This window comes from Musa acuminata, chromosome BXJ2-9 (genome assembly GCF_036884655.1).
Source record: "Musa acuminata AAA Group cultivar baxijiao chromosome BXJ2-9, Cavendish_Baxijiao_AAA, whole genome shotgun sequence".
NCBI classification, from domain to species: Eukaryota; Viridiplantae; Streptophyta; class Magnoliopsida; order Zingiberales; family Musaceae; genus Musa; species Musa acuminata.
In genome coordinates this window covers 13973914-13988939 of record NC_088346.1, presented here as the reverse complement: position 1 = coordinate 13988939, position 15026 = coordinate 13973914, and the positions used below count along the sequence as shown (strand labels likewise).

Genomic DNA, 15026 nt, shown 5'->3' with positions numbered 1-15026 from the left:
GATCTGATTGTTATTATCTTTTGTTGTGTTTAGATGGACATTTCAACTATGTAGGCTATGACACTTGTATCTCAAAGAGAAAAGAAGCTGAAATTTTGATTGGAGATTAAAGTCAAATAAAATTTAATTGAAATTGAATGGATCTTGAAGAGCTAAGATGAACATCTAAAAAGGGTGAGTTGGTGCATGTGACTCACGCCAACATGGGGTTTCGGAAGGGTTAATGTATGCAGCTGTATCCCTGCAAGTATAGGTGGTGTTTCTTCTATTATTCATGCCCTGATCACTTAGGTCACAAAGGTACTACCTTATCATGTTTCCAAGTCTAACCCTTTGAATATGAACATCTGTTACACACTTTTTTTTTCTTTTAATTCTATGAGATCCTGGGAGACTGTATGTGATCTGTGAAAACAGGGGATCAACCTTTTCCTCCATCATACACGTTCAAAAAGAAAAGAAAGGTTTTCTAGTTTTTGTATACTGCATCAATTTTATTTTGTGGTTTAGCTTTATCTGCACTATTTTGCTGTTAATCGGAAGACTTCATTTCTTCTTATTGTAAGTTTCTTAAGGTTCATTTAGATAGAAACAGTCTCAACTGTTTTTTCCTAGAGTTGGATGTCATTTGTATGTGTTTAGAGATTCCATGTATAGTTTAAATAGATGCAATAGCCTTTGTGTAATTTTATTTATATTTTAAAAGTATCGTGCAATCTTGCTGAAGTGAATCTGATTTCTGGTTCTAGGCTGCCTTATGCTCTATCAGGATTATAAGAAAAGTTCCAGACTTGGCAGAAAACTTTTTGAATCCTGCAGCTTCTTTGTTGAAGGAAAAGCACCATGGAGTTTTAATAGCTGGAGTTCAGCTTTGTACAGATCTATGTAAAGTCAGTGTGGATGCCAGCAACTATTTGAGGAAGGTACCCTGGTCATGGACATACATTAATAGTAGATTTTAGCTGTGCCAATGATATAGATGTGTTTCTATCTGATCCTTTGCTCAAGTTCTTATAATGCATTTTTCAATTTTCTTTTAGTCGATCATTTTAAGTATCTAGCATATTGAAATTTGTAAAGCTATTAGCAGTCATTAAGGATATACTTGATAACGTAGTTAGGTTCTTCCTTGTTTAATTGGTTTGATACAATGTTTTAAGATTCACAGTGTATTGCCGTGAAATGCCAGCACAACACATACCTCAGCGAGGGCCCATTGGCATGGGCTTTTTGCCAAGTCAACAATGAATTGATGTATCATATCATTAGCATGAATAGGCTTGCTAACATGAACTTCCACTTATATTCATAGTTAGTGCTTGTATAGAAATAAATATGGGCAAAATTTTATACTTGTCATCTAAGTTCTGCACTCAAGAACACATAATTTTTTGGATCTAAGAAACATAATGTAGATACTATGAGACTTGCAAATGTAATATTTTCTGATGTCTAGCTATCTTAAGGTTTTTGGATGCCCGACGTAGATCCTCTTTATGCAAATTTCATCTTACTATTAAGCTTGGATTTGACTTGGATGTCCTACCTAGCAACCAGATCCCCATGTTCAAATGATTGCATATTAAGCACAGACTATAACATTCAGAATAATTAGATTAAAAGTAGAAATGATCATATCATAAGCACAAACTCCTAATCTACTAAATGCCTAAGTGTATGATTTCTAGGCATTATTCGTACATAAAATATATGACTCGTAAGATTTTGTAATTTAATTCAAGCTCAACACTTGTAGCCTTTACCAACAGCTCTAGGCAAAAGCTAACCTGCCTATGTTTCTTCATGATCTCCCCTCAAAATAAGAATAAGTACAGCTTTCACCTCTTGTTTTTCAGTAATTTTTAGGGGTACCAGGTTGTAAGAAGTTATGATAAACAGTTGGCGATAAGGTTTATTCATCAATGTCCACCTTATTGACATGGATATCCTACATTTTATCATTCTGTTCTGTCATCCATTAATTTTACTTTTGTTTAAAACTAAGAAAAAAAATATTTAAAGACATCCAACAGTTTATTTGCATAAAGTAAATGGTCAACTTAGGTTTCTGGAACCTAAATTGATAAACAATACTAGATTCTGAAAATATGAGTTGGGAAAAGATTATCTTATAATTGGTTTTCTGTTCTCAAGTTTCTTATTTATGATAGCATACCACATTTCAACAATATTTGTCCTTCAGAGTTTCTATATATGGTGTGAAAACTTAAATGTCTTCATTTTGCAAATATTGAGTAATGGAACCTCTTTTTATCTGCTTCAGCTGAATTTTATTGTTTTTTTTCCAAAATTTACATTATGCTATATACTTCTTTTGGTTGATGCTTTTGCTGGATTCAGCTTGCTTGCAACTGTTAGGCTCATAGTTAAATACAGTTCATACTGTAAATTAGTTTCCATCTTAATTATAGAACTGCACAGAGGGATTGGTTCGAATATTGAGGGATGTCTCAAACAGTCCATATGCACCTGAGTATGACATTGCTGGGATTACAGATCCTTTCTTACACATTCGACTGCTTAGGCTGATGCGAATGTTAGGTCAAGGAGATTCGGATACCAGTGAATATATAAATGACATCCTTGCTCAGGTAAGTTTCCCTCTTTATTCTCAACATGTTCTGAATTTTGAAGATCCTTGCTTCTATGTGGTTCCTGAGATGTGTATTATAATCGTATGCATACAAGGCCTTGTATAATGAAACCTGCTAGGAATATAAATCCAGACATATATGCTTATCCAAATATGTTATATCTAGGTGCATATCCAAAGTTTATGTGTGATCTGAGATAGATCTGTACATACAGTGGCATATTTGCACGTACTTATTCTTGTATATGAATATGATGGGTTTTCCACAAGTTACTTCTGTATGATAATGAGAAAAGTCTTGGGAAACAATTTTCAGATTGAAAATGAGCTTTAGTTCTTGTTCTTCTTATTTGCAATAGTTCTTAGGTAATTTCTTAATATTCAAAATATGTTATGGAGAACTAATGGAAAAGACGTATGTTTTCCAAGTTGCAACATTCAAGATCTTTTGCTTGCCCTGTCATCCTTTTCATGTTTCCCTTTCAGATAAAATTCGGTTAAGTAAAATTGAGTGGAATGGGCAGTTGAAGCTTTAAACAAGGACCCCGGTCGTGGTTTCATGATTTTATTTGTTTATGATCAGAAACTAAAACTTAAAGCAATTCTGAGTTTGATGTAGTTTACAAAATCAGAAAGGCATAGGAAGTGACTTGAAATTCTACAAATTTAACATATCAAATCTAGTCACCTAAAATTATGCATTTAACCAAAGATTGACATTTTGGCACAAGAAAAAATGTTGGTATTTGTGTAGGCATGTGGTAAGCATCAATGTTTTGAAAAATGTTAGGCACTAAAAAGCACCAAGGTGCCAAAACGCTTGAGGCGAGTACAGTGAGGCATTCTCAAATGTTAAAACATTATATATATATATATATCAGTGATTTAAAAAGCGCTAGGCGCTAAAATGCGCCAAGGTTCTAAAATGCCCGAGGCGTTAGTTGCTCGCCTAGGTGCTTGCTCGAGCGAAGCAAGGCGCTAAAATATAAAAAATATATTATATAATTAATAAATATAATTATTTAAATAAAAATATGATATTAAATTAAGAAAGCCTTAAGTATAAAGTCACAATATCACACTGACAAAAGTCTTAAAATTCAAAATAATAAATAAAGTTAGTAGTATTAAAATCGAAATAATATATTATTAGTCTAATAAATAAAAGTTACTGTTTATAGTATACTATTAGTGTTAACAGTATACTGAGTCGAGTGTGAGAAGAGAAGAGATCGAGGCTGCTGATTGAGAGCAACGGCAGCGGTGAGCAGCGATAGTGGCAGCAGCGAGTAGTGATAGTGGTTGCGGTAGCGACAGCGGCAACGACGAGCAGCGACAGCGGCAACAGAGAGGCAAAGCGGAGAGCAGCAACGGCGGAGAGTAGCGACAGTGATAGCGGTAGCGGAGAGAGGCAATGACAACAGAAAGAAAATGTCGGTGGTAGGAGTCGGGCTAGGGTTGGGGAAGTCACGAGAGGCAATGGAGAGATGTTGATATCGGTGCTTTAGTTGGTTCGATTGAACCAACTAACGCAAATGCGATCGAATCAAACCTAACATGCTGGTTCGATCGTCTGATTTAACCCGGGCGCTCGCCTGAAGCGCCTGATGTCTGGGCTTGGGCGAGCGCCCAGGCGGCGCCTTGCCTTGCTCGAACACCTAGGCGAGCGCCAAGCGCCTTTTGAAATCACTGATAGGGTAGGAGATTGATAGGGTCTGAGGTGGAGAGAGGAGGAATTAGGTAGGAGGAGATTGATAGGGTCTGAGGTGGCTATTGATTAGGTGGGGAGCTATTAGGGAGGAGGGAGGAGGAGGGGCGACGGTGGAGGAGAAAGAGGGAGGGGACAACGAGAGGAAAGGAGAGCGGGAAGAAGTAAAGAGAAGTTGAAGAGGGAGGAGGAATTAGGCAGGAGGAGAACAAGGGGTTGGAGGAGGAGGGAGAGGGGAAGCTCGATGACTATTGGTTGTGAGGAGAGCTGCTATGGAGGAGGAGGAGGAAGAGGAGGGAGGGGTGGGAGGCAACAATGAGGAGGGAGGGGACAACAAGAGGGAAGGCGAGGGGCAAGTAGCAAAGAGAAGAAGAGGAAGGAGGAATCAAGTAGTAGGGAGGGGGGGTTGTCGGGGTCGGAGGAGGCTCGACGAGGATGGCAATGACGATAGTGGAGGAGGGGAAAGAGAAAGAGGGAGAGTGTCATGGCAAGGAGAAAAAGAAAGTTACTATGAGAAGAAGACATTATCGGAGGGCCGTTGTGTGTAAGGAAGCTACTTATCAATCGCCAAAGGATTGCTTTTGCCACAAGAGGAAGTTATTCACCATTGTTGCAGACGACAGTGTAAGTCGAAGGAAGCTTGTGGTCTAGTAGGATAGGATGGAGGAGGTGCATGGTCCAACAATGTAGGGAGGAAGAGGTAGGCGCTTTGGTGGCGTACTGTCACGGACAAACTTCTAAACAAGGTGTTTGATATAATGCTTATGAATGTCCGTGTCTTTTGGCATATTCATGCCTTGTACAGCATGTAAAGGGGCGGCCGAAGGCTTAATAGTCCCATTTTAGTTGGGATGGTGGCCTCTTTAGGCTTGTAAATAAAGGTTGTGTCATGTAGACACGTGCGAGAGATTTTCGGTCTGTAATTGACCATTTTACCCTTTGTTGTGCCACTGTTCAGAGCTTGTAAAGTCTGTTTGTAATTTGCATTGTCTATGAAGTGTTTTTCGGAGATGTTTGCTTGTGGATCCCGATTGAGGCGTTCTCTCTAACCCGTTCTCTCTTCTGGTGGTCCTAAGGGACAATGGGAGGCTTCGAGGAGGCTGACCTTTGCGGACGGACACGCAAGGGTGTCGCACGACTTAGGCAAAACCAGCTAAGTTCGTGACAGATGGTATCAGAGCGGGACAAGCATTCATAGAAACACTTAGCATGCAAACGTGGGGGACCTAGCGGGGCTGCGTTGAGGGCAGTCAGCACTCGCGCAACCGTTTGGGGGAAAACGAGCATGGAGATGTAGGGAAAAGGAGTCGCTTAGAGGAGCGGGCATCCGAGATTGACATTCAAAGGAATGGCCAACCCTTCGCGCAAGAGGCACCACGAGAACAGGCAAGCTTGGAAGAATGTGGAGCGCACAAAGGTTGGGATGGTTGAGTTTGAGCTACGGCTCAACGTTGACAACTATACTTGATGGTGCCCAAGCCATGCGAGGCGTTTGGTAAAGGATGAGACCATGCAAGGTGGAATGAGTTGCTCAACGACCAAAAGAGTTATGCAAAGCTCACAGAGGTGAGGGGAATTGCTAACTCGAAGAATTTGGTACTCATGCATGGGCTTGTATGCGGACGATGGAATGTTCGCGGCCATCCCAAGACGATCGAAACTCGGCGCCATGGAGCATTGAAACTTTCTCTTCGGCATGTGAAGGATACGTCCGTAGGAGGCTGAAGTGTGCAACGAGTTCAGCATGTTGCTAGGCCTTGAGTGGTGCAGCGGGGGCTGTATTGACGTGGAGTCGCAATCTAGCAAGTGTGTTTGCATGAGGCAGAACAATGCATAGTTTGTTCAGCAGATCGGAGTAGTCTAAGGGGATGGTGGTCTCCGAAACGAAGAGAGATGTTGCTCCAATGGGACAGTTATCCAGGAGGGATAAGTCCCGGCTCTCCAAAGGGAGAATCATGTGCGACGGACCGCACATGTTGAGGAGGAGTACCTCAACAAACAACAACTCCACGAAGCTCGATGGACTGAGCAAGCGGCGAGGAGTCGTCGCATGATCTCGCTTGAGAGAATGCATTGGTGGATGCATTGCGAGATCAAGTGGGGGAGCGACCCAAAGCAACTTAAATGAAGGCACACTTGGAGTCGATATGGAGATCGGACTCAAGGGAGGGCTGACCCGTGGAATGGTGGGCGCGAGGGCCACCATCGACTTAATGCAAAAACGAGGAGCGGAGCAACTTGGGTGTAACTTGGCGAAGTACTCGAGCCGCATGAAGGGAGCCAGCATAGAAGTTGGAACGTGGAGCAGAGGCACAGTGCTTTCCTTAGATAGAGGTCAAGGACATGAACTCTTGCAGAGGCAAGAGTAGGATCATGTTGTTCCATAGGTCCTTCATTCTGACGGAGCGGACTCATCTTGCATGGTGCCAAAGACGAAGGGAGCTTCGGGGCACATGCACCTTATCTCGGAGAAGCATTTGATGGAGGAACTAAGGCGACTCAATTTGCGGAGGCGAAGTTGGGTACAGAAGGCCTTAGCACGGGGCAAGAGGACGCAGAGACGGGTACTCTTGAAGAATATGCCACAGTGTTGCCATTCGAGTTGCTATGAAGAAAGCGGTGTGCAGCGGAGATTGTGCTGGTAGGGGCAGAGGCCCAGGATCCAGACAATGGTGCACAAATTACAGTGAAGTTGATGGACTTCGGGAGCTACTAGGCGACGGACTGTCCTAGAGCGGTGCTTCATCTAGGTATGACCCAAGAGTGGGTGGATGAAGGTCGATTGCCAAAGGAGCGAACAAAATCGAAAGTGGAGGAGACCTTGCAATGTATTGGCAGAGGCCACACATGGAGGGTTCACAATTCGAGTTTATTCCACAAGGATCAGAATGCAATGGAGATGTCACCAGGAGGCGACATGGTGCAGCGGATCGTGGTGGAACAGTTCGTGGCAATGCGATACACATGACTTAGTCCCGGGAGGGACTAGATCATATGGAGGTATGATCGGGAGCTACTGGAAGCTCCACTTCGGTGAACAACACGACGGCAAGAAGGGCTATGGATTCAAGGAGTGAAGGCCATGGTACCGCAGAGGCGGGTCTTCCGTGCGTGCATCGAATTTTGCATCGGATGAAAACCTTGGTCATCAGCATATGGGGACTGGGTTCCACCAAGGGAAAAGTTCGAATGCAAGTACCAGTGAGTTCCATGGGAGGGACTGGATCATGCAGAGGTATGATCAAAGCAGCTGGAGAGTTGGACTGCTCTAGAGCTCATATTCGCTTAAGGGAGCCCGGCAAGTCAGAGGACAAGGCCGAGTAAGCGAACGTTGCTACCAAGGAAGCTAAGGAGAACAGAATCGGTGCAAACCCTACAACGTGATGGCAGAGGCCATGCATGAGAGTTGCAGTCTGTCTTTCCATCGACCAAACGGACTGCTTGGAGAACACAGAGGTGTTGAAGCAGGGGGTCGAAAGGGGCGAGGAAGCGACAACGAGTCCAGAGGGACTTAGCTACCCAAAATCAAGCATCAGTTAGAATGGAGGTGGACTCAGAAGAGTGCCACGGAGACATATCTATTGATCGTGAAGAAAAGGGATGCAGATGCGAGGCGACGGATAGTAGGGCCATGGGCATGGCAGCGCCATGGTACCGCAGAGGCGGGACTTCCGTGAAAGTCATTGATCCCTTGCTCTCATGGAGGGAGAGCGCTTGGTCATGAAAGGGGCCGAGGAGGTGGAGAATGCAGAGGCAATCTCCAAGTATCGAGACAAGGCTGAGGGGCAGAGGCCGAAGAACTTCGTAAGACCGGTGTCAATGTGCTTCTCATCAAGATAGCCGAAAGTGAAGGACTTCGGGTCATGCAAGAGTGCATAACCAAGGAACGAAGCAGGCAGTACGCGGTGCTGTACCTTTGCTACTCAGTGGAGTAGGCGCCAGGGTTGATGGAGAAGACGGTACAATCCCAGAGGCGACCAAACCTATAAGAGAATTACTCCAAGTCGGGGTGAAAACTTCTCGCATTCCAGAAGTTCGATGGCATTGAGAAGGTGAATCACAGTAGCTAACTCAACGCAAGGAGTGCAAACACTTCAAGTGCTTCAGAAGTTTGAGCAAAGAGCAGGCGAAGACCAGTAACCAGCTCGATGCATGGAGTACAACCTCGAGGAGGCGGGCGAAGTCAAGTAACCTTTGCCTTCTCAACTCTCAAGAGAATGGGTGAAACCGAGTACCCCAATTCTCTTATCTATCCAGCAGAGGAGCTCTGCACAAGTTCAAAGACCCTTCGAAGATAATGGAAGACAATAGTTGTCTAATCCTCACCAATGGTGATCAGTGTTACTGAGAGTAGATTGTCCGCTTCATTTCCCAACGAAATGCCAATCGAAAGCGGAACTGATGCGAACCTACTTGGATGTGACAACTAAGTGAAAGAAGAGTCAATGAGCAAATTTTGTGGAGGAAGGACCCAAAACTTCAGAAGTTTGCGAGACGATACTCGTTAAAGCTCCAACAAGCATCCACCCAGTTCAAGCAACATGAGGAATTTGAGAGACTGGCGCAGTAAGGATGGTCTTTTCCTTCATTTGGGGGATCCGCAGGAATCAACAAGGATCAACACAACTCAGCCAACCCCACACCAGAGTCAGAGTCATTGGTGAGTTGAAGCAACATGGCGGATCAAAGGTTCAACTACTCAAAAACAGCAGCGGAGAGCAGCAAGGAGCCAAAAGGCGTATTGTAGCTGAAGCAGAAGATTGAAGACTCAGCAAAGGCGAGGAGTTGTAGTGTCGACAAAGGCTTCAACGAGGACGTCGAAGGAATAAGTGGGGGAGAATGTCACGGACAAACTTCTAAACAAGGTGTTTGATGTAATGCTTATGTATGTCCGTGTCTTTTGGCATATTCATGCCTTATACAGCATGTAAAGGGGCGGCCGAAGGCTTAATAGTCCCATTTTAGTTGGGATGGTGGCCTCTTTAGGCTTGTAAATAAAGGTTGTGTCATGTAGACACGTGCGAGAGATTTTCGGTCTGTAATGGACCATTTTACCCTTTGTTGTGCCACTGTTCAGAGCTTGTAAAGTCTGTTTGTAATTTGCATTGTCTATGAAGTGTTTTTCGAAGATGTTTGCTTATGGATCCCGATTGAGGCGTTCTCTCTAACCCGTTCTCTCTTTTGGTGGTCCTAAGGGACAATGGGAGGCTTCGGGGAGGTTGATCTTTGCGGACGGACACGCAAGGGTGTCGCACGACTTAGGCAAAACCAGCTAAGTTCGTGACAGTACGGCAGACGAAGCAGCGAATGATAGCTAGGGTTTCGTTGGCTGCCTTTCACTAGGTCGGGTGCATAGGGCTACGATTTTTTTTTGTTGGGGGGAGAGAGAGAGAGAGAGAGAGAGAGAGAGAGAGGGAAGTTGTGAGTTCGTTTGGTTGAGCCAATTGAGTGCCCAATATTGAACTTGTTTGGTTTGGGTGCACGCCCGAGTCGCCTAGCGCTTTGGCTCAGGCACACAACCGAGTGGCGCATCCTTTAAACGCCTCACCTAGACCTGTTACGAGGCGCCCAAGTCTCGCCTCGCCCGAGTGCCTAGGCAAGGCTTTGAGCACCTTTTGAAAACACTGGTAAGCATGCAATATTGTGTAGAAATTAATGCACGATGGATGTGATCTCCTTTCCTCGATGAAATCTTGTTCCTTGTCTAGATTGTTTCCTCATGGAGTCCTAAATGATTGTCGCTCTCCAAATGTTGTTCTTTCTGCTTTTCCTTTCTTTTGTAGAATTTAAATTGCTTTTCACATATGGCATGTTATTAAGTATCAATTTCCGGAGTTTTTCTTGTAATCTAGATGATCGAAGGTCATGGTATCTTGGTAATAAAATGGAAGGCTTGCACAAAAAAAAGAAAACAAAGATTTTTTAGTTTGGAATGGTGATGTGAAATTGTGAATAAGCTAAGTCATTTCTGATGTTGAACAATATTCATCAACCATCCTTCAATTTCTCATGCTCATTGATTGTAGTTGTCTAAAGTGGTCGAGTTATGTTCTTTTGATTAATCCATGATCCATGACTGGAAGTGGTTACTTGTTCTATGAAGAATTATGAATTATCAAAATCATAGCTGATTATTACCTGTTATATTTGATGTGTATTAAGTCTTGAAGTTCTTATATGTGCTGCATTTTTGTTTTATAGGTTGCTTCAAAAACCGAATCAAACAAAAACGCTGGCAATGCTATTCTATATGAATGTGTTGAAACTATAATGGGTATAGAAGCTACTAGTGGTCTGCGTGTGCTTGCAATCAATATCCTGGGTAGATTTTTGTCGAATCGTGACAACAACATCAGGTCAATTTTTTATTTCAGTATATCATTATATTATCTTTTAGTAATATTCTATCAAATTTGAGTATTATTAGATGTGACAGTTTCTTAGCTTTAATTATTTATTCATTAAAGTTTTCATGTACACTAACCAGGTGTTCTTGAAAAGAATGAAATACATCTTTCCTCCATTCATTCACATGCTAATCTTGAAGCCTTGGATTGAGATAAACATGGCTTGTGCTTAAAATTAGATGTATTGTATTGGTTTACGTGGTTCCTTAAATTTGCTTGTACCCTCGTTCAAAAGGGTGAATCCTACTCACCAGAGGTACATGTGGATTAAGGCATGATTTGAGAGGTTTTAAAGATTTTTAGTTTGGCTTGCGGCTAATATACATTGCTGTGAGTTACCCAACTTCTAGCAACAGGGAAGGTGCAGTTTATGAGTGTGGTGATAGTTTAAACTTTGTAATTAGGGAAGGTGATCCTTTACTCAGGTGTCATTAATTTCCAACTCAAATCGATAATATTGTATACTAAATGAACATTACATGAGATGTGCATTTTTTATAACCAGTTTGGTTTTATACTAGGAAGACCAAATTATTGAAGCTTTTATTGAAAGTACTTGATTAAATTTTGACTAATAAAAAGCTTATGATAGAGTTCTTAGAGATATATTGTGGCAAGTTTGGAAAGAATAGGAGTTGCCAACTCTATCATATTTTGGAGTTCCAAAAGCATCTACCTTGCATTCTGGAGCATGACTGTCTGTCCAACTTGGCCATGCTATTGCGTTTGATATTAGGCACTAGAATCGGGGTGCCATGCCAACTGGTGATCTGTACGGGGCATGTGGCTATAAGGAAGACCAAGATTTTGTCTTTCCTTTTGTCTCCTTTGCTAATATAGTTTTTGAACTCCACTATAGACTGTTGTGTTGATATCTTTTTCTTTTGTTTTTGGTTCAGATATGTTGCCCTGAACATGCTTATGAAAGCTGTTGCAGTAGATTCTCAGGCAGTGCAGAGGCACAGAACAACAATTCTTGAATGTGTCAAGGTACTGTTATGTTAAATATATGTTTTATGAAGTGAAATGTACCTTTTCCAAATTAGATTGTTGAGGTGGTGTTTAGGGTTGATGCTTCCCTGTAAGGACTGCATCATAAAACAATTTGAATGTTTTCTGTGTTTTGTTAATCCTTATCCAGCAACAATAGTAAACGTTATTTGTGTGCTTCTAGTTTGTTATTTTCATCATCAAAATTTCACAACTCACTTCTAGTACATTCAAAGGAGTAATTCCCCCCACTGTGAACAAGACATTTTATAATTTGTTTCTTCAGTTCCATGTTCTCACAAGGAGATTAGTTATATTGACTGCCTATTTGGATTATTGATTTAGTGCTGTATTTCTTCCTGAAGTAAAAAAAGCTCTTAAACAATTTGGTCATTTGTGATTTATATGTATGATATGGCTTTCGGTTGAGTGTATTAACTATGTTTTCTTATCATGCTTCCATTTTGTTCTCTATAGGTTTTGTTGCTAATCAGGCGCTTAAGTTTGCAGTCATCATTATCTTCCATCTTTATTTATGTCTTGAAAGCAACTTGCATATTACATTTGGTCTTTTCTGTTCACTGTAGATGGAACTAATGCTCTTTGATAATGCTTACCCATCTTTATTTATCTCTTGTTGCATCAACTTTCAGGATTCTGATGCCTCAATTAGAAAGAGAGCTCTTGAACTTGTTTTTCTGTTAGTCAATGACACAAACGCTAAGCCGTTGACAAAAGAACTTATCGACTATCTGGAAGTGAGTGATCAAGATTTCAAGGGAGATCTGACTGCTAAAATTTGCTTGATTGTTGAAAAGTAAGTGAATTATTGACTTCGATTTTGACCATACAAATGAAAATAACATCTAAATTTACATGCATCAGTTCAAATGCAATTGTGAATTCTTTTTTATTATGGGCAAACTTTGACTTGGTTTCAAGTTTTCACTTTGAGCTTCAGGTGAGACTTGAGAAGAGTATTAGTTGAGCATGATGAAATACTTCAGCTATAGTAATTGCACCACATATCATTTTGGAGCTGTTGATGTTGGTCCATCTTGAAATATTTCAGCCATAGAATTTGTTGGCCTAGTTATGCCCTTTGAGTTTCTTTTGTATTCATTGGAAATTCAGTAGTTTTTTTTTCACTGGTTACAAAGTTGTCTTCATTTTGCTGTTTTTTATCAATTTAATTTGGTCACTTGTTCTCCAAAATAAGATCTTTTTAATGTTGTCTCCAATTCTACAGTATTTTCATCCATAAGCATGCTTTTTCCATGTCTTACTTTGACTAATGCATATTTCTTAGTGTGCCTGTGTCATAAATGAACTGTTCAATTTGAAGTTATAATGTTTGCAGATCTTTTTAACCAAGTTATGATTAGGTTTGTAGGATATTATTATGGCAAAATTGCTTTCAGAAGTCTTGCATCTTTGGTGACCAGGCATCAAATACATTAATAGCTTATGGAGTATATCATGTCTTAAGTCCTAATGACAACTAATGTTTCTTACCTCTGTAGGTTTTCTCAAGAAAAGAAATGGTATATTGATCAGATGTTCAAGGTTTTATCTCTGGTATGTGATGAATAGTAGTTCATTGAATTGTTTTGTTTTATATAAAGGTGCAAAAGTTTGACTATTATTCGTTGATTGATTTTTGCCGGATTGTTTCTATTAAATCGTCATTCTTAATGTTACACAGTTCATCGCACGCTGAGATTCCAGCATCATTATTCCAGAATTGCAAGATGTCTTTTGCTTTTCTTTGTGATTATACATTGCACTTGCTGTCATGATCCCATCTGATAGGCCCATTTGTCCAATAAATTGGCGGAATGAGTTCATAATCATATGGGGCAGCATGCTTAAACCCTAGTTACCAGCTGTTACATCTTCTCTTCAGAACATCATAATCTCCCCCTTACTTTCAGTTTGGGACCAATCGAGATCTCAGAATCTTCCCAACTCAAATGATCAACATGCTTGTCAAGGAGCCTGGAGTCGTTGCTTAATAAGCAGCAAATGAGACCTATGATCCAATAAATGTTTCCATGTTTAACATGTGCCTCTTGCATCATCCGTAGTAGCTCTTGAAAAACTCATGTTAGTTGGTCCACTCTGTTACCAGCTGCTGTGACTCAAGCCAATATGCTCACTGGCCCAATAACTCGGTGGTGAGCCAATAGCCACTTGGCCTATAATGCTTGACCACAAACTGTTAATTTACTCTTTGATTATCATCAGTAGAACCCCTTGACTGTCAATTGAGGACTCATTGAGGTATCACCCTTGCACCATATCTAAATTGTACATGTTGATTAAACTGTTTTTAGGTAAATCTTTATCATCTTTTCTCTCTTTTTCTTCTTCCAACTTGCAACGTGATATATCATTACCCAATGTCATGATGTGGTGAAAATTGTTGGTTTATATATATTAATATATTTTTCATCAACCGGTTAACTTAATCATAGATTTGGTTATGATGCACTGTGAAGGTTTCGTTTTTAACCTTGGTGTCATGGGTCTGAAATGTAAAGACTATCTTTGTACTGTGGGGGAATTCTGCATGTATCTATCTTTCCATGGTCCCTCAGTGACGAGAACATAGATTACCATTTGTTTTACTTCCAAATTCTATACAAAATTTCTTAGGATATGTGAAAGTTCAGAAATGTGTAACATGTCTCTGATCTGTCTGCTGTATTGACCTAAACATGTCTCATGATTCGCATATTATCTAAATTCAGGTGCTCTTAATCAAGAACCTTATTCTGAAAACCACCTTGTCCATCATAACTGATTGCATTTGACTTGTTTCTTTGTAGAAAAAGGGTAAACTAGTGCACGATGCTACTATCAAATTTATAAATTTAATGCTTTGATCTTGCACTATTGTGGTGATATTAATCCTATCCATAGTCTGAACATGCTGTATCAGTAAGTGTAACTTTGCAAGTTTCTCCATCTAATTTAAGCTTGGCTTGCTTGCTGTTGACAATAAGAGTTTCAGTGTTGCTTGGTAAATTATATTTATTCGATTAAGTATGCTTCTTGGTTCCCATGATAAGGCCTTGCTAATGTTTTTATGCCAAACTTATAACCTAAGTTGATGGGTTAGGGATGGGGAAGTCGCGAGAGGGATGCTGGGAGGCTAATATCGGTGATTTAGTTGGTTCGATTAAACCAACTAAAGTACCGGAGAACGAACCAGATGTAAAACACTGGTTCGGTCGCTTGGTTTAACCCGGGCACTCGCCTGAAGTGCCTGACGCGTAGGCTTGGGTGAGCGCCCAGGCAGCGC

The 15026-nt window shown here is 41.1% G+C and overlaps 1 protein-coding gene across 1 annotated transcript in view; it reads left to right on the top strand.

The window, feature by feature from the left end:
* LOC135623236 (AP-1 complex subunit gamma-2-like) overlaps positions 1-15026 on the top strand; it is a 31645-nt gene that overhangs the window by 3368 nt on the left and 13251 nt on the right. The window contains exons 4-9 of the mRNA XM_065125979.1: positions 750-923; positions 2433-2612; positions 10524-10678; positions 11629-11719; positions 12373-12536; positions 13243-13297. Of these exons, the coding sequence (XP_064982051.1) occupies positions 750-923; positions 2433-2612; positions 10524-10678; positions 11629-11719; positions 12373-12536; positions 13243-13297 (819 nt within the window). The remainder of the gene's footprint in view (positions 1-749; positions 924-2432; positions 2613-10523; positions 10679-11628; positions 11720-12372; positions 12537-13242; positions 13298-15026) is intronic.